The following is a 23,484-nucleotide window of genomic DNA, read 5'->3' as shown; positions in this document are numbered from 1 at the left end:
ACGGGTCTCATCAGGGGGTGTTTGTCAGAGGGCAGGTGGTGTAAGGGATTGGTAGAGGTGTAGTTGGAGGGGAGGAGTCAGTAGTGAGTCAGGGGTCAGTTTAATGATTACCCAGGAATTAGAATAGTTTATAATCTTCCAACCGTTCCTCAGTAAATATTAAGCTTTACAGAGTCAGAACCCTCTGGAGTTTCTGACTTTAAAGGGTTTCTTGGCAGTTTCTACATAGAGAGGAATGGTCTTTCAGAACTTTAAGTTCCCTGGACAATTGCAATAAAGTGAGCTGGTCAGGGATAACACCAGTACAAATGCACAATATCAGTATAGGCGACTCCAACAGTTTTCTGGTCATCGGTATATCTGGCCATTAATTCCTGCAGAGTTGGTAATTTTGACTTACCTTTCCCTTAAAGGCATCTATACTATTCATTTGAATCACTTCCAGTAGCAACTGTCAAATTCTCACTGCTCTCTGAGTAAGAGGCTTATCCTGTATTCCCTACATTCATATTATCCATTCGTTCACAGCTGACAGATTCGGACACTCTATAAGTGGAATCATTGGGCTAGATTTGACACTTCCTTCTCAGTGAGTTTGAAGGTGCAGGCACATTAAATCCTGTAGACAGTCTATTTGTCATCTAACCTTCTGCTCAAGCCTCCACTGCAGTTGTACCAGCGATATGTGGCTTTGAGCACCCCACCCACTGGTGTGCCATTTGAGACACTTCAGTCAGCAATTAAATTCTGTTGAAAACATTTAACCATGATGGAAGCAATTGCTGTCAAATGACCTGCCTAGTAAGTTCGTCTGTGTGGGATGATGGTGGGCTCCTGTACCTTTGTTGGCCCTCAGTATCTATTGAAGGCATCCCCAACATAGGAATTTCCTCACCCTCAATCCCCCCACCACCCTCAGGTAGGTTGCTGTCCACTCATGTCTTTTCAAACTCCAGCCTCTCACAGATCTTGAAATGCTTAAAAGGTTCCAATCCATTGCATTAACCTCCCGTCATCAAAGGTTGGCGCGGTGGCTCAGTGGTGAGCACTGCTGCCTCACAGCACCAGGGACCTGAGTTTGATTCCAATCTGGGGCAACTGTCTGTGTGGAGTTTGCACATTCTCCCTGCATCTGCGTGGGTTTTCTCCAGGAAAGGATAGAGGGGTGGGTCTGGATGGGATGCTCTTCAGAGGGTCAGTGTGGACTCGATGGCCTGCAGGGCATCTATGATCACCCAAGTGCAGTACAAGCATTGGCCACTACTCCTGTTGGTGCTGTCAATTATTTGAACAGCAGGTTAAGCATGCAATTTCATGCTGCTATTATGAAGTAATTACACGAGAGCAACATTTATTACTAACTCAGGATTCTGCAATTAGTCCAACAAGCTGCCTGTTGTACAGTTGAGTAAGGCTGTGTATGAATTTCAATGCCAGTGTGAGGCTGGGTACAGAGGCCTTGCATCTTGATAATTGGCTGATCGAATCTAACACCATGCTCCTTCGGTGTTTCATAAGAGGCAGAGAATGGACCATATTCAATAATTGATAAGCTAACAAACATTGTCTGCTGTTAGACGTGATTCTGTGTTTGAGAAGCATGTACAGAATAATCCCGAGTGTGTTATTGACTGCAGTGATGACTGATTTAAAACATCAAGCTAGTCATATGGCTCCTTTACCCCATTAGAAGTGATCATATGCAGGAGCTCATTCTCTCCATACAAAAGGAATGCAGCTTTTTTGAATTATCTGGAAGTCTGGTAGCTTGGGGAGTCTACAGTTTCCCATTTCCTTCTCAACGGCAGCCAAACAGAGTTGACTTGTCAGCCAATCAGCACCCTTTGCTCCTGCAGAGTCAGTTGTTGTGATTGTTTGGCACTTGGCATTCTCATGCCTGTCCTGGTGAGTGGAAGATAAAACTCTTCAGCAATGTGCCTTTCCTTTCAAGTTTGACGCAAGCAGCTATTTCCTTAATCAAATCTCCCCCTAAGCTTTAAAAACATGGCAACTTCTCTGAGATAAGTTCAGCAAATATCAGAGAGCATACTCATGGGGTATACACAACCACGAAGCGAAGAAAAATAACTTCCCTGAAAACTTATTCACAGACCTGAATCAGAGAGATGGAATGGTGCATGATCGTTTGATTGCTACCTCTCTGAATTCCCAGCTGGGCAACAGATGCAGTGAAATGAACGGTGAATGAGGGGAAAGATTAAAGAAAAAAGGAGCTTTTAATATAAATACAGAGGCCTTTGAGAATCTGTGAAACCCAATCATAAATCAGAACAGAATTCATTCTTTGAATCCAAAGCCGAAACCAGATTTTTTTATACAGCAAGATGTAGGAGGAACATTATTTTCATAGAACCCCTCAATTTCAAGTCCATGGCTTTCAGGAAAGTTATTTTTCTTCACCTCATTATCGTGTGTATCCCACGAGTATACTGTCAGATATTTACTGAACCTACGCCACAGAAGCAGCCATGTTTTAAAGCAAGAAATTAAGGAGAGATTTGATAAAGGAAGTAGTCACTTGGTGGAACTTGAATACTCAAATCATGCTGAAAGACGTAGGCTCCTCCCAGCCCACCGTGTGAATTTATAGTGGGTGGGATTTTACTGCCCAGATCACCATGTGTCTGAATGGTTGACCATATTAAGAAATATTCATCGCTTGTGGAGTTACCTGATGCTTAATTGTAACTTGGCTTCTTTCCAAGTGAAAACCGCCAGCTTTCTCAGTCAATCCTTGGTCTGTGCCTGCAAACTGTAAACGCATTCTGAAATGATTGTTTGAGTGATGTGCAAGTTATTGGAAACCTGATAATTCAACTCAATCAATATTTAATTTGTCTTCCCTTTAAATATTCCCTAACAATTTAATCTATTGCACTTGACCTTGCATTTCTTGAATAAATAAGAGCTGGGCAAATGATCTGTAATCAATAAAGTTAGTTGATAACCGCAAGGTACAAAGGTGGAGGGGAATTGCTGGTTCTAATTGCCTTGGCCAAGAATAAACAGTAAAGCACTGAAAGGATAGTTGCCTGGTGACAGATCAGAGAGGTGAGTATCCTGTAAATCATGTTGAGGACCTCAATTGAAAGATTTATTCATTTAGTCAGCCCTGAGAGGTGTGTTTCTAACTTTAAACCTTAATTTTGTCACCAGGCAGGACTTTCCTGTGGGATCTGCTTCATAATTATTTGCATGCTTAAGAAGTTGTTAAGATATTGCAAATCTGACACTTAGTTTTCTGTCTCTCAAGACCTCAGCAATATTAAGGCTGTCTGATTTCCTGCACACCTGTCTAACCCAGAACTTGGGCCCCTCAGACACGCACTGGGTTTTGACAATTGAGAGCAGTGAAAAATTCAGTCAAAAGAATCAGTTCGCAGTCTACACAACTCTCTCTCACACACACATATTCACACACACACTCTCACATAGCACAGCTGTTAAACAGATCCATGCTCAGGCTCACAGAAGCACCCACCCACATTGTGAAGTCTATCACAGCTTTTGCACACCCACAGATCTCAGTGGATTAGAGTGCAGACTGTCATCGCTCTCCCTTTGTCTCACGTGCGCACTAGAAGATATGTGCATTCACATGGCAAACACATAAGAGTTCAGGGGACAGTCTAACACGGCTCTCCCACACATTTGTAGGATTGGGGTAAAGTCAAACCTGGTTCATAGACATACAGAAAGCTGAGCTGCAGTCACCACAGCTTCCTCGCATTCAGAAACAGGATTGGGGAGCAGTTCCACACAACTCTGTCACACACTCTCTTTTACATTGATGGACAAATATCTAACTCTCCTCTTTTTTCTCTTTATCTCTGATTCATTGCACCCGACCTCCAATGGAACCTGCTATTTCCCCATAGAATGGAGGTAAGACATTTGAATTATTCTGAAAGGTTCATTTCAATCTTCTTGTTTTGTTTTACTCCTTGTCTAAACAGCGGCTATGTAAGTTTGCATTTGCACAGTAAGCAACAAAAACGGCAAATGTTGTCTTTGTCAAAGGGTAAAAGTTTAATTCTGGAAAGTGCTTATGTTTTTGAAATCAAAAAACAAGAGATAAAATATTACCCACCCAGATGCAATAAGAGTTAAGATTTTGCTAATGTTGCCTACTTGACATTCCCCAGCCTACCATATTAGATGGGTTCACCTTGGTGACACACTTTTCTGTTGGCCTCATGGGACTTGGTGTTTTCCAGGGTTGGCCACAATAAAATAAATAATTTTTTAAGGGGAAATAAATCTTTGAGCCAGTGGTCATATGTGTTTTTTTGGTATATTCTCCTTGTTATTGTTCCACTTTTGGAATAAAGGTTATAGCCAGGGCAGGATGTTGCTGACACAACTACAACTTGTTCGAGCCGCCCGGAATGCTTTACCTCCCATAGTGTAGCTGGTGGGGGGGTTACTAGCTCCTGAGTTTGCACATGGGTGTTTATTTGGGATGATTCTGGACTGTACAAGAGTAAACTTCAGGAGCAGCTTATTCCAGATGCTGGAATCTGTACTGCAAACAAAGAAATGCTGGAAATCACAGGCTGCATCCATAGGCAGAGAGCAAGCTAACGTTTCGAGTCTAGATGACTATTCATCAGAGCTGCCTTGAAGTGTGGACTCCAGTGGAACTGTCTGTTCTTTCCAGTCTGGCAGTTTGAGACACCATTGTTCTTTATTCTTACCTGTCAACTGTCAACTTTAACTGTCAACACCTTTTCTCCCCCAGCATGTCGCCCTTCCACTAATGCATAAATGCTGCCCCCTCCACACTTCCCATCAGCTCTGATGAAGAGTCATCTAGACTCAAAATGTCAGCTTGCTCTGTCTCCACAAATGCTGCCTGATCCACTGTGATCTCCAGCATTTTTTGTTTGCATGAGTAAACTTCAGCATGGGTATGGAAAAACTGCTGGATCTGCATTCACAATTTCAGAGGGATGGAGCACACCGTACCACTTCTTTTTGTCCCACTCCCAATCAGATTGTATTCTAAAGACCTGTGCCTTCCCTTAGGGGGCCAGTTATTTCTTAAATACCTTTTGCTCCTTTGGAGAGCCAGACATAACAGGCTGAGTGGGTGATGTTCTGCAAACCATTCTATGATTCTGATAGAGGCATGAGGTGCTTGAGGTCCCTCCATAGTCTTTCTACTACCTATCTCCAAATTTATTGTCTAGCCCCTCAATTCTCCAAATTCTCTGCACTCCTCCTATTTAGCTTGCCCAATCATTTTCATTGCTCGATCATTGCCTGGGCTCCTGGCTCTGATATTCTTTCTATAAACCTTCCTGTGCTTCTCTACTCTGTTAAGATTAGTTTAGATTCCCTACAGTATGGAAACAGGCCCTTTGGCCCAACAAGTCCACACCAACCCTCTGAAATATAGCCCACCCAGACTCACTCCTCTACCTTATATTTACCCCTGACCAAGGTACCTCACACTATGGGCAATTTAGCATGGCCAATTCACCTGACCTGCACATCTTTGGATTGTGGGAGAAAACTGGAGCACCCAGAGGAAACCCACACAGACACGGGAAGAATGTGCAAACTCCACACAGACAGTCACCTGAGGTGGGAATTGAACCAGGTCGCTGGTGCTGTGAGACAGCAGTGCTAACCACTTTGCTGCCCAATGGTTGAGATGCTGGTTGAGAACAACCTCTCTGACCAAGCTTTTGGTTACCTGCTTTAATATTTCTTTATAAATGATCAAATGACTTTGAAGACAATGTAAAACTGTAAAGAATGGGTGGTCTGTGCCACCCAACAACACTCCCTTTCCAACCAGCCACCGTAATTTCTCCACCCTGCATAACTGAAAAACTTTTTCAAAAAGCCAGTTTAGCCTAAAGGGACTGCATAGCCTCACAATTCTTATAACAGTATTGTACATTCGCCTTTACTGATAGAATAATTTTGTTTATCTTCTAACAATTCCTTTCTAGTTATTTCTCAAATTCATGTCAAGACAAGCAAAGAGACAAATTTCAATAGTTTTACCTAGGAAAATATTTTAGGAAGAGTGCATGTACGTATAAAGACAGCAGACATTGATAAGGGTCTTGTTGAAACTTTAATTTGTGTTTAATAAGTTCAGGGAGGATATTAAGCAGAGAGAGAGAGACTTTCTTAATTATTTGTTCTCTTTACTTCAACAAAGGACTTTGGTTTTGATTTCAGACTGTACAAAGGTGACTTGGGCTATTGCAGTATCTATCGTGGTGAGGTATGCAAAGACATACTGGGCAAAGACAAACTCGTTTTCTTCAACTCTTCTCATGCTGACGCAGAGGGGACACAAGAGTCAATGACCAAGAGCACCTGGACGGAATTGGATGGTGTGAGCTTGCTGTGCAAACCAGCTGCTGAGGCGTTGTTGTGTCACTACATTTACCAGGATTGCAATCCATCTGGTCTGGGGCCTGCTCCGAAACCGGTGTGTCGGTACGTCAGCTGCAGGACTGTTCTCAGCCTGGAAAGTTGCAGGGTTCCAGGGAAAGAGCTGCTTAATTGAATAACTCATTCAAAAAGCCAGTTTAGACTAAAGGGGCTGTGTTGCCTCCCTCTAGGCACCAGATTTTATAATTCTAAATTACTTTTGCAGGTATTAAATGAACACAACAGACATTTTACTCCAGCAGTTTAAGGCAGCTAGAAACCCATTGCTTTAAAATAGACTAGTATCTCCACTAAAATAAATTAATGTAGGTATGGTATCACAAGTCCAAGTGACTATAAAGCATAGATTATCTGAAACTGGGCGTTTTAAAATCTTTTAAGAGCCTAAGCACAGTGCCTGTAGGTTGTTATCAGCAATGAAATATGTAAGCTAATAACCATTATGAAAATTAATCCGAAAAAACTAATCGGTCAGAGATAAAATTGTTGTGGAGGATAGGGCAATGACTTATTTTACTACCAAAATTAAACACTGTTGTGTTTGTGAACTATAAGAAGAGATTAGCCATGGATTTAAGATACTTTCATAATTCAGGTAAGAAAGTTTGAGAAAGCAGTCTACAGTTCCCAAGTATTGACACCAAATACTCAATTTGCATTGAACTATAAGACTACATTCTTATAGACATAAGAATAAAAATAGGCCATTCAGCCCATTGAATCTGCTCCACCATTCAATGAGACCATGGCTGATCTGATATTCCTCAACTCCACTTTCCTGTCTTTTCTCCATACCCTTACCTGATTAAAAATCTGTCTCTCTCAGCCTTGAATATACTTAATGGCTTGGCCTAAGCAGCTCTATATTACAAAGAATTCCACAGATTCACTGCCCTCTCAGAGAAAAAATTGCTCCTCATTTCTAGCTTAACAATATGGGCCCTTAATCTGAGGTTATGTCCTCTGGTGCTAGACTCTCCCCCAAGGGAAACAGCCTTTCCGCATCTGTCAAACCCTCTAAGAATCTTATATGTTTCAATAAAGTCACCTTTCACTCATTTATAATCCAACAAGTACAGGCCCAAACCACTCAACCTCCCCTCTCGAGACAATTCCTGCACACCTGTTATAGACCTAATGAGCCTTACTTGTACTGACTCTTATGCCAGTGTCACTTTCCTTTGATTGCAAAACTGTTCACAATACTCCACCTGTGGTCTGATTAAGGCCTTGTACAGTTATAGCAAAATATCTCCACTTTTATACTCTGAGATAAAGTGCAACGTTCCATTTGTCTTCGCTGTTACCTACTAAACCTGGATGCTAGCTCTTTGTGATTCATGGATGAGGGCTCCTAAACCTGTTTGTTCTTTAGTCTTTTTCCAATTAAATAATACTCGGCTCCTCTATTCTTCCTGCCAAAGTGCATAGCCTCACACTTCCTTACATTATATGTCATCTGCCAAGGTTTTTCTCACTCGCTTAACCTGTCCATATCCTTCTGCAGACTCTTTGTATCATCCTCACACTTGCCTTCTCACCTATTTTTCTGTCATCCACAAACTTGGCTGTTGTAAATTCACTTTCCTCATCTAAATAATTAACATTTATTCGAAATAACTATGGCTCCAGCACCAATCCCTATGGCACATCAGTAATTTCATTTTGCCATCCTAAAAATGTCCTCTTATCATACATCCCTGTCTTCTATTAGTTAGCCAACCCTCTGTCCATAATTATATATCCACCTCCAACAACATGGGGTCTTATCTTTTTCAGTGTGGTCCCTAATTAAATACCTTCTGAAAATCTACATATATTACATCCACTGCTTCCCCTGAATCTCTCCTGCTTGTTACCTCCTTGACGAATTCTACTAAATTTATCAGACATGATTTACCCTCCAGCAAGTTTTGCTGACTCTGCTTGACCATATTTATTTCTAAATGCTATTGACTTCTTTATCATAGACTTTAACATTTCTCAATATCAGATGTTTAGCTAACTAGCCTATATGATTTGGAGATGCCGGTGTTGGACTGGGGTGTACAAAATTAAAAATCACATGACACCAGGTTGTAGTCCAACAGGTTTAATTGGAAGCACTAGCTTTCGGAGCGCTGCTCCTTCATCAGGTGCTCCTTCATCCTTCATCATCCACCTGATGAACTATAACCTGGTGTTGTGTGATTTTTAATTGGCCTATAGTTAACTATTTTTGGTTCCTTTCCTTTCTTAAATAAAAATATTACATTGACTGTTTTTGAATTCTCTGGGACTTCTCCAAAATCTAATGATACCTCAAAGATTATTACCATAGTATCCACTATCACTGTAGCTACTTCCTTTAGCATCCTAGAATGTATCCCATCAGATCCAGGAGCACATCAGTCTTTAGCCCAATTGGTTCCCCTAGCACCTTTTCTCTAATGATAGTTATTCTATTTATTTCCTGTCCTTGCATCCCTTGAATATTTAATAATTTTGAAATGCTATCAATGTCTTCTACTATAAAGACTGATGCAAAGTATTTATTCAACTCTTCTAGCATTTTTTGGATCCTCCTTTATTATTTCACCAACCTCATTCTCTTGGGGGAGAATGTTCACTTTGGCTTCTCTCTTTTCTATATATTTAAAGAAACACTTTTTTAAAAATTTTGATATTATTTACAATTTTACCCCAAAGATTATTTTTTCATTCTTTATTATTATTTCCATTGTTGTTTGTTGGTTTTTAAAACTTTCACAATCATTTGGCTTACCACTAATCTTTGCCACATTGTATGCTCTTTTCTTTTCATCTGATGCTGTGCTTAACTTTCCTGGTTAAACATAGTTGGCTTATTCCCTTTCTAGAATTCTTCTTCATCACGGGAATACGTCTTTGCTGTGAGTCATGAACAATTTTCTTAAATGCTTACTATTGATTCTCAACCACTTTTGCTGCTCAACTCCTTTCCCAGTCCATTCCAGCCAGCTCTGCCCTCAATTTGGCATAAGTACATCATGTGAAAGCAGTTCTTAGTGCAGAGAAAGCAAATCTAGTTGTTCCAATGTATGACAAAGCTATATCTGCCTGAACTAAAGTCCGATACAGTCCACAGTGCCAAATACATTGGATTTTGGATATCATTCCTGTAATTAAGTCTTAGCAACCTTAAGAACCTGCTGTGTTGTCCGTCTTTTACCTGTTTGCAAATTCTTACTGAAAGAGAAAGAATTTATATTCCTATAGTATCTTTCCTGGCTTCAGGACATACCAAAATAATTAACATTTGACAAAATACTTGGCCAGGGGTAACTGAAGTGTAGAAAATATAGCTGTTAACATATACATAGTCAGATCCCATGAATAGTAGTGAATTAACTGGACAGGCAATCTATTCTCATGATGATTCTTGGGTATGCCCAGAAAAATGAGGAGGACTAGCCTACTGTGTCTCAAAGATCACACTACAGGATCTACTTGAGAGTGCAACTGGGGCCCTGGTTTAACATCTTGTCTGAAACATGGATCGGAGCAGCACAGGTGGCCTTTAATTCCAAACTGCGATCCCATTTCCATCACATTATGGTTACGATGAGATGGGGATTGTCATCGCTAAAAATAGGATGATTGAGAAGGCAATTGGCTGCAGTACTGTGAATAACACAAGTCTGGTCTCCATGGAGCTCAGAGGCCTTTTGACCTGTGAAATCGTGAGGACTTACAGAGATCAGATTACCTATAAAATGTTGCTTGTAATTACCAAAGTCAACCATGTTTTTTTGGAATGGTGAAAATTCATGAATTTTATGTTCAAGTTGAACTACGTCACCACTGAAGAACCAAACATTTTTCTACTTTTTACATCCAGTCTCAGGCCAGTAAGACCATAAGCTAGACGTAGAACATCATTGCTCCAATCATATACCTTAGATAGGTGCTGTGGTAAAGCATTCTCTTGCTTTCTAGATCAGAAGATTATGGGTTGGCCAAACAGGTACTGGGGGAGTGCAGAGCTGGCAAGGATGCCACCTTTCAGGTGAAACATCAAAACTCCAACTACTCCATTCAAGTAGATATAAAAGATCATATGACTCTATTTGAAGAAGAGCACTTCTGTTTTAGGGTTTTTTTTGCAGAGTCCTGGTTAATATCATCCAGCCAACACTTAGAAACAGATAATCTGATGTTTGTCATATTGCTGTTTGTGGGATCTTGCTGTGTCCAAAATGGCTGCTGTGTTTTCCACATTACCAGAAGGAGTAGGCTTTAAGTGTATTTCATTTGCTGCAAACCTCTCAGGATGTCTTGAGCTTCTGGAAGATTTGTTTCTTTAACACACCTGTAGTTCATTGAAAGTTGCGTCACAGGTAGACAGAATGGTAAAGAAGGTATTTGCCTTCATTGCTCAGATTATTGAGCTTAGGAGTCGGGACATCATGTTGTAGTTGTACAGGACATTGATGCGTTCATGTTTTGAGTACTGTGTACAGTTCTGGTTGCCCTGTTATAAAGAAGGATGTTATTACATTAGAGAGGGTGCAGAACATATTTACAATGATGTTACTGGGATTGGAGGGTTTGACTTATAAGGAGAGACTGAATAGTTTGGGACTTATGAGGTTGAAGGGTGAACCTAATAGAGGTCTGTAAACTCACAAGGGGCATAAAAAAGGTGAATAGCAAAGGTCTTTTTCTCTCACGTTAGAGTGTTCAAAATGAGAGGACTAATTTTAAGGTGAGAGGAAAGGGATTTAAAAAGGGCCTGAGGGACAACTTTTCACATAGAGGGTGGAATAAACTGCCAGAGGACGTGATAGATGCAAGTACAGTTACAACATTTAAGAGACATTTGGATAGGTATATGAGTAGGAAAGATTTAGAAGGGTATGGGCCAAGTGCAGGCAAATGGGACTAATTCAGTTTGGGAAACTTGGTCAGCACAGATGAGTTGGACCAAAGGGCCTTTTTCCATGCTTTATGGCTGTATGACCCTAAGAGCACATCCTCTCATTGATGCAGTAAGACCATGGAGGGGAAAGTGAGGACTGCAGATGCTGAAGATCAGAGTGGACAGTGTGATGCTGAAAAGCACAGCAGGTCAGGCAGCAGCTGAGGAGCAGGAGAATCAACGTTTCGGCATAAGCAATCATTCGGAATCATGCCTGGTTATGCCTGAAATGTCAATTCTCCTGATGCTGCCTGACCTGCTGTGCTTTTCCAGCACCACACTCGACTGCAATAAGAGTATGTTGATTTTCCACATCTACCATTCCCTCTGAATGTTATCACCAATTTACTGTCAAGTCTTCCCAATTAGGTTTTATTCCCTTTTGAATTGGACTGAAGACCAGATCAAAACTGCAACAGGCCTAATTTGAACTATGGCTCTTGTAGCTAACATGAAAGGAAAAAATGAAAGACATATCCTATCAGTCTGGATTACATTCATGTCTTGGTCCCAGAGGAGGAAACCACAAGCTCTACCATCGAGGGCTTTGGCCACATCTGTTTCCCATTCATTACACACCAGCAGAATAATCTTCTCTAAATGTACAGCATGTACATTATTAAACTGTACTTCCGAGTGAATGAGATGTTTTTCCTGAATAAATGATATAAATTGTCTTTTGACTCTATTGGTTACAGCATATCAGACTGGAAGAATGGGGTTTTGTTGCTTTCCTTCCGAAGTATTTAGGTGGCTCTGTTACAGGTCCCATTCCAGGGACCAAAAACACACCACCTGGGCTGACACTCCAGTGGCAGAGCTCAATAGGGCTGTCATTTGGGTGAAATGTTAAGGCATTAGCTCATTCAGATGGATGTAAAATCCCTCACAGTACTATCCAAAGAGTGGGCTAATTCTCTCCAAAGACCTCGTTATAAAATTATGGCCTCAAATCAAATTATCTCATCCTTATCACACTGCTGTTTGTGGGATCTTGCTATACAAAAAAAGTGACTACCATGTGTCCTGCATTACAACAGTGACATCATCAGCTATAATGAACATTGGGCTATCCTGATGTCTGAAAGATACTATGTAAATTCACTTCTTTTTATCCACCTATCTAGGAATTGTGGAGGGTTTTTTTTCCACATGAATTTCAAACAAAACTTGTTCCTTTTTTAGGGTCACTATTTTTCTGACGCAAAAATTAAACATTGGATATTTCTTTGTTACAGTGAACACTGTCTGGCAGTGAAAGAGCTTTATTGCTACAAAGAGTGGCTCTCTATGGAAGAACATTCACGCAAAGGAATTTACTCTGCAAGTTTGAAGCTACCTGACTGCGACAGGCTTCCTAGCCTACACCAAGATCCTGATGCATGCACCAAAGTCTCATTTCTTGGCAAGTATTATCTGTTTGGAGGGAAATAGTTGCCAAATATATCATTGCTAATTTTCAAGTTAATATCAAACATTAGATGAAGATTCTAGCTTGTTAATTATTTTTCCATTATGTTTGCAGACATAAAGCGAGGACTCATTACCAGTGAGTGAATGCCATTCTATTTTATACTGAACTACTTTCAAATTAATTTAAATAAATGTATTGAATAGTGTTAATTAACACATATAGTGCATTACTTCCACCTTTCTTTTGTAGTGGGTTAATATTTATGAGCATATTTTGCAATTTTGCATTCCTGGCCCAAATCCTAGAGATTCAAGTTGCGAATTCATAGTGACCCAGAACTGTTTTGGTTGCGTTGCCATAACTTCACCAAAGTCAAAGTTCTGCTTCAGGTTTTACAGTGGGTTCCATCTTTTGTACATCAAAACGATGGTGTGGGAGAGAATTCGTGACCAATATTGTCTTCCGAATTGTGGAACTCAGGATGCAAACTAGCAACATCTACCGTTGCTGTTTACAATCATAGAATCACAGAATTCCTACAATATGGAAGCAAGTCATTCAGCCCATCAAGTCCACACCAACCTTCTGAAGACAATCTCAACCAGACCCACCCCATCCCTGTAACCCTGCATTTTCAATGGCTAACCCACTGAGCCTGCACATCCCTGGACACTATGGGCAATTTAGCATGGCCAATCTACCTAACATGAACAGCTTTTGGACTGTGGGAGGAAACCAGAGCACCCAGAGGAAACCCACGCAGACATGGGGAGAATGTGCAAACTCCACACAGACAGTCACCTAAGGCTGGAATCGAACTTGGGTCCCTGGCAGTGGCAGACAGCAGTGCTAACCACTGAGCCACCAAAGTTTTACCACCAGAACTGACCTGCTTACAATTAAGCAATGCATACATTTGCTAATGGGTTTGACTGCTGCTTTATTGATGTATTACAAATGTTTTCCTCTCAACCATGAATGTTAATGTCACCATTTGAAGGAATCGTTAAGAAGGAGTGAGGTGTTGAATCAATATGCGTAGAGACAAGCATAGATAAATTCTTGGCAGTAATATCCTCGTGTATCCTTGCAAATTCAACTCAGAGTTTCAACTGTCTGGAATTTATGTGTGACTGATGTGTGTCATTCCAAATGGGTACTGTGCACTGGACCAAGGTCTTAGTGCAGAAATATCTTGGATAAGTGAACTAAAGGCATAAGGCATTCCAATTAGCCTGAGTCCAAGTGCTTCTAAGATCAGCCACTTACAGACAAAATCTGGACCATGGCTAGATCTCCCATTGCTTACTTAGATAACCGCCTTTACTCACTGGAATTACTCTTTCACACTGTTCCTCAGATGAAACCTTTTGGATTCAAATCCTACTTCCGAGAGATGATCCCAGGATTTTGTACATGGTGCAGTCTTTTGGATGAGCTGTTAAAATAAGGCATTTCTGTCTCTTGTCTAGTACATAAAACATTCCAAGACTATTGAGAAAAAGAGCAGAAGACTTCTTCTTTGTCTTAAGCAACATTTATTCTTCAAAATATATCACTGAGACCAATTTTCATAATTACAAAGGAAGGAGGGCAGAGCTTGCTGCAGTAAACTGGGAAAGGAGTTTAGCAGCAAAAGCAGTTGAGAATAAATGGGAAATGTTTAAGAAAATTATTCATGACTTGCAGAAAAGACATATTTCAATGAGGACAAAGGATTCTAGAAAGGAGATAAGCCAATTATGGTTAACCAGTGAAGTTAAGCACAGCATCAGACTGAAAGAAAAAGCATACAATTTGGCAAAGATTAGTGGTAAGCCAAACGATTTGAAAGTTTTAAAAACCAACAAAAGCCAATCAAAATAATAATATCATGGAAGCAAATAAACTTTGGGGATAAACTCAGAAGTAACATCAAGGTAGAAGGCAAATGCTTCTTTAACTACATAAAAAGAGAAGTGAACATTGACCCCTTAGAGAATCAAGCTGTAGAAATAATAATGGGGAACTAAGAAATGGCAGAAGAATTAAATAATATTTTGCATCAGTCTCCACAGTAGAAGACACTGATGGCATTTCAAAATTACTAAATAATCAAGGGGCAAAAGGAGGAGAGGAAATAAATAGACTAACTAGCACTGGAGAAAAGTGCTGGGGATACATATTGGGATAAAGACTGTTAAATCCCCTGGACATGATGGGATACATCCAAGAATATTAAATGAAATAGGTACAGAGATAATGGATACACTGGTAATTTTTGAGCAATGCTCAGATTCTGGAGAAGTCACAGAGGATTGGAAAACTGCCATTGCCTTTATGGAAACAAGGGAAAGAGGCAAAAACAGGTCACCATAGGCCAGTTAGTTTATTGTCTGATTTTGGAAAATGTTAGAGTCTATTAAAAAGATTATAGTAGCAAAGCACTTAGAACCACAAAACTACATTTATAAATAAGTAGAGTCAGCGTAGCTTCATAAAAGAGAAATCATGCCAAACCAATTTATAAAAATCCTTTGAAGACATAACACACAGAATCAGTCAAGAGAAATTAGTGGATGTAATATATGTAGATTTCCAAAAAGTATTTGATAAGATTTAATAAGATAAGAGTGCATGATGTTGGAGGTAGTATATAAGCATGGACAGAGCATTGACTAACTAATCAAAGACAAATGAGGTACAATAAAAGAGCATTTTTAGGATGGCAAAGTGAAATTACTGGTGTACCACAGGGATTAGCATTGGAGCCATAATTACTTACAATATATGTTAATTGTTTGGATAAGGAACATGAATGTGCAATAACCTGGGTATTACAAAATAGGTGGGAAAGCAAACGGTGGAGATGATACAAAGGGTCTGCCAAGGAATGTAAAGAAGTGAAGGAAGCAGATGTGGAGAAGTGTGAGATTATGTACTTTGACAGGATGAATAGAGGAGCTGAATATTATTTATATGATAAAAGAATGTTAGAAGCTACAGAAGAGAGGGATTTGGGTGACCATGTCTGTGTATCACACAAAGCTAGCAGTAAGTGTTATTTGGTAACATGGAAGATAAATGGAATGTTAACCTTTATTTCAAAGAGAATGGAGTATAAAAGTAGGGAGATAATGCTAAAACTTTACAAGGCTCAGCTGGAATATTGGGAAAATGTTTGGCTCCCTTATCAAAGGAAAGACATCCTGGCATTGGAGGCAGTCCAGAGACGATTCACTCGGTTGATCCTGCCGATGGTGGAACTGTCTTTTAAGGAGAGTTGTAAAGAAATACAGCATGGAAATGTTCCAATTCATCCATGCTGACCAGATATTCTAAATTAATTTATTCCCATTTGCCCATATTTGGCCCATAACCTTCTAAACCCTTCCTATTCCTATACCCATCCAGATGCCTTTTAAATGCTGTAATTGTATCAGCCTCCACCACCCTCTGGCAGTTTATTCTATACACATGCCAGCCTCTACATGAGAAAGCTGCCCCTTGGGTCTCTTTTACATCTTTCCATCTCACCCTAAACCTATGCCCTCTGGTTCTGGACTCCCCCACCCCAGGGAAAATACTTTGTCTATTTACCTTATGCACCTCATGATCTTATAAACCTCTGTAAGGTCATCTCTCAGTCTTTGATGGTCCAGGGAAAATAGCTCCAGTCTATTCAACCTTTCCTCATAGCTCAAACCCTTCAACCCTGGCAACATCTTTAGAAATCATTTCTGAACCCTTTCAAGTTTCACAACATCCTTCCTATAGCAGGAAGATCAGAATTGCACACAGTATTCCAAAAGTGGCTCAACCAATGTCCTGTACAGCTGCAACATGACATCCCAACTCCTATACTCAATGCACTGATCAGTAAGGGCAAACATACCAAATGCCTTCTTCACTATTCTATCTACCTCCAACTCCACTTTCAAGGAGCTATGAACCAAGGTCTCTTTGTTCAGCAACATGTGATCTAACCTCGCTAACCAGTTTACCACTAGGAACCTTGTTGAATGCCTTACTGATGTCCATATATATCACATCCACCGTTCTGCCCTCATCAATCCTCTTCATTACTTCTTCAAAAAACTCAATCAAGTTAGTGAGACACGATTTCACATACACAAAGCCATGCTGACTATCCCTAATCAACCCTTGCCTTTCCAAATATATGTAAATCCTGTTCATCAGGATTCCCTCCAACAATTTGCCCACCACCGATGTCAAGCCGTTTAGTAGATTTGGCCCGGTCTTGTTAGATTGTAGAAGAATGAGAGGCAACCTTATTGAAACATATAATTTATTTGGGAAATTGACAAGGTTGGTGTGGAAAGGTTATTTTTCCTTGTAGGAGAATCTAGCACCAGAGGACATAATCTCAGAAAAATGGACCACACACATTTAAGATCAGGAGGAATTTCTTCTTTCAGAGGTAATTGAATCTTTACTGCAGAGGGTTGTTGATACCCAATCCTTAAATATATTCAAAGCTGAGGTAAACAGATTATTAATCAGTGAGAGAATCAAGGATTAATGGGAAAAGGCAGGAACATGGATTTGAGGATTATTAGATCAGCCATGATCATGTTGAATGGTGAAACAGACTTGATGGGCTGAAAGGCTTACTTTTGCTGCTACATTGTATAGTCATTACCTTCATTACCATTTATGGTAGCTATTTGGGAGGTAGAAATAGACTAACATCTTGTCCATGTTACACCTCAAAAGTACTTTACTGACTTTAAAGGATATTGGAATATTTGGAGATCATAAAAGATGCAATATGAATGCAGTCTTTCTTACCTCTCAACATGAAAATATATTTGCAATCTGCAGCAATAGGAAAGCAAGAATGAATATTGATCAGATATAAAGTAATTGCATTTGATTGGGGAACTTTCATTACAGAAACTACCTGCTCAACTAAACAATCAATTACTCATTGGGTACTGCAAAATGGCAAAGATGAAGGTGGATGGAAATCTGCTCAGAGTGAAGTGAGAATATGGAATTTGCTACCACCCAGTGTAGCATTGATGTGTTTAAAAGGAAGCTTGGTAAATGCACGATAGGGAAGGAAATAGAAGGCTTTGCTAATAGGGGAATGAGAGGTTGTGCCGATCATGAACAACAACATGGACGATTTGGGCCAATGATCTGTTTCTGTGCTGTATAGTTCTATGTAATTGATGTAATACCCACTCAAGTACCATTTGTGTTGTCACGTAACTTCCCTGAAATTTATTCTCCAACATTACACTGATAGCAGCACCCACAAGTGCAGGACCTCATAGAAATGATGCATGGCTTCTCAGGGTCAATATATTACAGATGCTGTATTGCCAGCATAGAATGTGCTGGTGATTGCAGACAGACATAGAAGTACTCGTACAATATCTATAAACATTTCTAAGGCTTACAATCAGTCCACAAAGACTTGTAAAAATGACAACTGCACTACATTCCACCTCTTCAAGTGCTTTGGCCTCAAAACCAACCTCAATTTTGCCATTTTAATGGTCTCCTTCCCCACTTCTGCAAACTTCTCATGCTCCATCTTACACTCCATCTCTTATAATTCCATAAAATGTTCATACCCCCATGTTGTAAATAAACTGTGATTCCTACTTTGATTTATTATTGTCACATGTATCTAAGTACATTGAAAAGTTTTGTTTTTGCATGAAGTACAGGCAGATCATAACATACAAATCATGGGATGATTGAACAGAGCGAGACACACAAAGTTACAGCTGCACAGATGCAAGATCAACATTAGATTTGAAAGTTGGGAGGTTCATTCAACAGTCTAATAACAGTGGGGAAGAAGCTGGTTGTGTACCTGTTGGTACATGTGTTAAGCTTTTGTATCTTCTGCCCAAAGAAGAGCTTGAAAGAGAATATAACCGGGATGGGAGGGGTCTTTGATAATGTTAGCTGTCTTTCCACAGCAATGAGAAATGTAGATGGATCCTTGCTTATCCCAGGTTGACAATAGGCTGCATGGTTTTTTTCCTCAAAGATATGTGTTACCTGTTTGAGAAATGCTGCCTGATGTATACCAATTCATCCATATCATGGCCAATTTAATTGACAACTGCACTACATTCCACCTCTTCAAGTGCATTGGCCTCAAAATCAACCTCAATTTTGCCACTTTAATGGTCTCCTTCCCCGCTTCTGCAAACTTCTCATGTTCCATCTTACACTCTATCTCTTCTAAAATTGGATTGCTCTGTGTTCCTCCCCTTCCCGTCACTTCTTCTTAAGCAATGATAGTATGATGGTAATGCAATCTGAATCCTTTTTTGCCAGTGGATTACTAACCGTCAAAAACTTCCATGGAATCTCTCATATTGATTCTTTTCCAATTTCCTGCTCTCAATTCCTTCTTGGTATCTCTCTATCAATTTATTTGCGAAGTTTGATTCAACCAATGGCACTACACTTGTGTGAGTTGTCATTGTTACTTGAATATAAAATATAATAGAATAGGATCTTGGAAGCACTGCCTGACAGGAATACAATGATGGTCTTCAAAGGAGAATTGGATCATTGAAGAAGAAACATTTAGGGAGCTATGGGCAAAAGGAGGGAAGATGACTGAGGTGAGTCACTAAGGCAGAGAATCAGCAAAGATCTCATAGGCCAAATTATCTTCTTCTGGGCTACAATCATTCTTTGATTCTAGATTGTCAACAGAAAATCTATGGGAATTTGACTGCGTGCATTTTATAATCAATTGCTTCATTCCCAGTTTCCTTTTGTGGGATGGGAATCTTGTTGGGCTGCTTCATACTGGGGACAGGAACTCATTAAACAACTTCAGAACAATAATTTCTTGTATATATTGTTGTTTTATAATTCTCGTTCTTGTTTTCAATATCCCCCACCCCCCCCAGCCATAACTCTGCTCTTCCATGTATCTGTAACTGCATTCAGCTTGACAATATTCCAAGATATTGGGGTCTCTCCAGTCTGGACTCTTGAACATCTGCAATTTTCATCTCTGTACCATTGGTGATCATATCTTCAGATATCATCACCCCAGGCTTTGAAATTCCCATGTTAAACTTTCTACCTGTCTCGGTTCCTTTAAGACTTATCTGAAATCCTTCTCTTTGACCAAGGTTTTGGTCACCTGTCATTCTATCTTCTTATGTGGATCAATGTGCTGATTTTTATTGAGACCCTTTATTGCATTAAAGACACTATATAAATGCAAACTACTGTTTGCTTTGTAGCCTTGCTTTATATTCATTACATGGTGTGTAATAAATAGCAAAACCAGCAAAGAAGATAAACTCAACCGACTGGATACATTTGATCATGGAGAACTTGCCAAGCCTATAAATGGGACGAATTACATCAATTCAAACTATTTTTTCCAATTCAACTGCAGGAAATAATTGGACAAGTGAGGCAGGTCTTGAACCTAACCAGTTACCTTCCTGACACTGTTATAGGAATGATAGGATAGTATGTAGGGGCATGTGTATTCATCAAGGTATGGATGTCGGAACTGAGGGATAGAATATGTTTGTTCAAGACAGCAAGTGTTCCCAGGCATCAGTAGTCAGATGGACATAAAAAATAACCAACTCAAACAACATAGTAACCTCAGCCAGTGAGGATTTTAAAATAAGCCTCAAAGGAAAGAGAGAGAAATTAACTACAGATGACAAGCTGCAAAAGACACTGTGAAAACAAAGTTGATGTATTCTAACGATGAGTACAATTTTAATCTAAGTAGTCCTGGAGGTGTTTCTTTGGTAATTGAAATGTAAATATCTTTCTGTAATTTTAATTTGTAGTTCTGTGATTCTTATTTAGGGTGCAGCTTAGTTCACAATGTAGTTTTATTTGTCTTGTCTTCATTTCTATGATCTGCCTGTTTTGCTCTGCCATTTTAATCCACTGCTTTTAGATTTTCCGTATTTGCTTTAATCAATTATTATCAGGTCACACTTCAGGACCAGGTCTAAACAGAACTAACTTCTCAGCAAGAGAACTGAAACACAATAGAGATACTTTCTGTGTGTCAATTGTACACATACACTTAATTTTGGCTCCATGAAAATTTCAATTCGTCTCGGCAATAAAACAAACAAATAAATTTTGAATTGACCTCAAGGTAGAAAACGAGAGACTGTTTGAACCAAAATATTTTTTCACACTTTGTAGAAGCTACCCAATAGGATTGTGCCAAAATATAGAACTTCCTTTCAAATTAAATAATGATGGGCATCTTTTCTAACCAGTCAACTAATGGTGATATAAAACAAAGAACTGCGGATGCTGGAGATTGAAACAAAAATAGAAATTGTTGGAGAAACTCAGCACGTTAGGTAGCATCTGTGGCAAGAAAACAGAATTAACATTTTTAGTTTGATGACTCCACATCAGAACTGTTAACAGCTCAGAAAAAGTGGTATTTACACTGAAGTGGAAAGGGGTTGGTGGGTAGAGGAGAGGTAAGCAGATAGGTGATGGACCAGAGACAGAGAGAGATATGAAAGGGGTAAGAAAATAAGAAGATTGTGGATAGCAGGTCAGGAGAAAAAAAGCTGAATAAATGATTATAACAGCTAAGAGTTAGATAATGGGTGAGCTGTGCTGAGTGCAGTACATATAATGTTATAATGGGCCTGATGGTACATAGAGTCAGAGTCATAGAGATGTACAGCACAGAAACAGACCCTTTGGTCCAACGTCTCCATGCTGACCAGATATCCCAACCCAATCTAGTCCTATTTGCCAGCACCCAGCCCATATCCCTCCAAACTCTTCCTATTCGTATGCCCATCCAAATGCCTTTTAAATGTTGCAATTGTACCAGCCACCACCACTTCCTCTGGCAGTGTGAGAATGGGTGACTTCTAAAAGTACAGGAAAAAATGATCAATTTCGCTTTCAATTTCCACCCTGCCCTCACCTTCAGCTGGTCTATCTCTGACTCCACCCTTCCCTTCCTTGCCATCTCTGTTTCTATTTCTCAGGATAGGCTGGCCATCGATTTCCACTACAAACCCACTGACTCTCTAAGTTACCTCAACTCTACATCCTCACATCCCACTTCCTGTAATGACTCTATCCCACTCTCCCAGTTTCTCTGCTTCTGTAACTTCTCTTCTGATGATGCCACTTTCTGCAAGGGGGCCTCAGAAATGTCCACCTTTTTTCTCAACCAAGAATTTCCACTATCATGGCCGACAGGGTCCTAGCCGTGTTTGACCTATCTCCCACACTTCTGCCCTCAGCCCTTCCCTTCCCTCCTGCAACAATGATAGGGTTTCCTGGTCCTTACTTGCCACCCCATCAGTCTCTGCATCAAAGGACAGTAAGCTGCCATTTCCATCACCTCCAACTGGATTCCACAAACTGACACACATTCCCCTCCTCTCCTTTGCCAGCTCTCTGGAGGGACTATTCCCTCTGGGACACTTGGATGCACTCCTCTTCCATTCCTGCTACCACCTCACCGTCTCACAACACCTTGCCATGCAATCGCAGAAGGTATAAAACCTGCCAGTTTCCCTCCTCCCTCTTCACCATCCAAGGTCCCAGACATAGCTTCCAGGTGACGCAGTGATCTACCTGTTTTTAATTCAATCTGATGCACCACATTCGCTGCTTACAGTGTGATCTCCTTTACAATGGGAAGACGACATGCAGGCTGGGTGACCACTTCGCCGAACACCCACGCTGTGCCCGCCAAAATGACCTTGAGATTCCAGTTGCCTGCCACTTCAACACACCACCTTGCTTCCTGCCTAACATTTCTGTCTCAGGTTTGCTGCAGTGTTCCAGCGAACCTCCGCGCAAGCTCAAAGAACAACATCCTATTTTGTACTTTGGGAGCCTACAGCTTCTAGAACTCAATATCAAGTTCAATCATTTTAGAGCCTGATTCCATCTTTCCATGTTTTTCATCCATCACATATAGTCATACGCAATGACATATGGATGTACATTTGCTCACTGAGCTTGAAAGTTCATTTCCAGACATTTCATCACCCTACCAGGTAACATCTTCAGTGGGCCTCAGGTGAAGCACTGCTGAAAATTCCTGCTTTCTAGTTATATGTTTGGGTTGGTGATGTCATTTCCTGTGGTGATGTTATTTCCTGTGGTGAAGTCACTTCCTGTTCTTTTTCTCAGGTAGATGGTGTCTAATTCAATGTAGACCCCATCTACCATCAACCTGAACTACAAATCTTCTCAAAACTAGCTAAGATATGACATATGTACTGTTAAGCCATGGGTTGCTTTTAGCACAGTCACCAATCTCCCACCTACCCCTAGGTCGACTATATGAGTTGCATTCAGTACAGCTCACCCATTTTTCTCACTCTTACTCTTATTATCACTTGTTCAGCTTTTCTTCTGTCCTGGCCAGCTATCCAAATTCTCCTTGTTTATCTGCTCCTTTCATATCTCTCTCTCTCTCAGTCTCTCTGGGCTCCATCTCCACCTATCTGCTCATCTCTCCCCATCCCTCCTCCCACCCCACCCTCTCCACTCCCCCCACTTCACCTTCAGCATAAATTATACTTTCCCAGTTACTAATAGTTCTGATGAAGAGTCACTGGTTGACTCTACTTTCTCTCCACAGATGCCGCCAGAGCTTGCTTAGTAATAGTGATGGCCTTTGGGGCTTGATAGTAATCATGCAGGACTCAAAGATACATGTCCAGTTAGTTAA

General features: G+C 40.3%; 1 protein-coding gene across 3 annotated transcripts in view; it reads left to right on the top strand.

The window, feature by feature from the left end:
- Positions 1–23,484, top strand: part of musk (muscle, skeletal, receptor tyrosine kinase) — a 196,922-nt gene that overhangs the window by 87,584 nt on the left and 85,854 nt on the right. The window contains exons 8-11 of one of the 3 annotated variants that reach the window (XM_072588112.1): positions 3,900–3,906; positions 6,220–6,483; positions 12,616–12,782; positions 12,903–12,926. In XM_072588112.1, coding sequence (XP_072444213.1) covers positions 3,900–3,906; positions 6,220–6,483; positions 12,616–12,782; positions 12,903–12,926 — 462 coding nt within the window. Of the gene's footprint in view, positions 1–3,416; positions 3,907–6,219; positions 6,484–12,615; positions 12,783–12,902; positions 12,927–23,484 lie in introns of those variants that run through there. The other 2 variants (XM_072588111.1, XM_072588114.1) reach the window with 2 other exon arrangements.

Source organism: Chiloscyllium punctatum, chromosome 2 (assembly GCF_047496795.1).
Source record: "Chiloscyllium punctatum isolate Juve2018m chromosome 2, sChiPun1.3, whole genome shotgun sequence".
In the NCBI taxonomy this organism is placed as follows: domain Eukaryota; kingdom Metazoa; phylum Chordata; class Chondrichthyes; order Orectolobiformes; family Hemiscylliidae; genus Chiloscyllium; species Chiloscyllium punctatum.
Note: the sequence above shows the minus strand (reverse complement) of the source record. Positions and strands in the feature narration are given on the sequence as shown.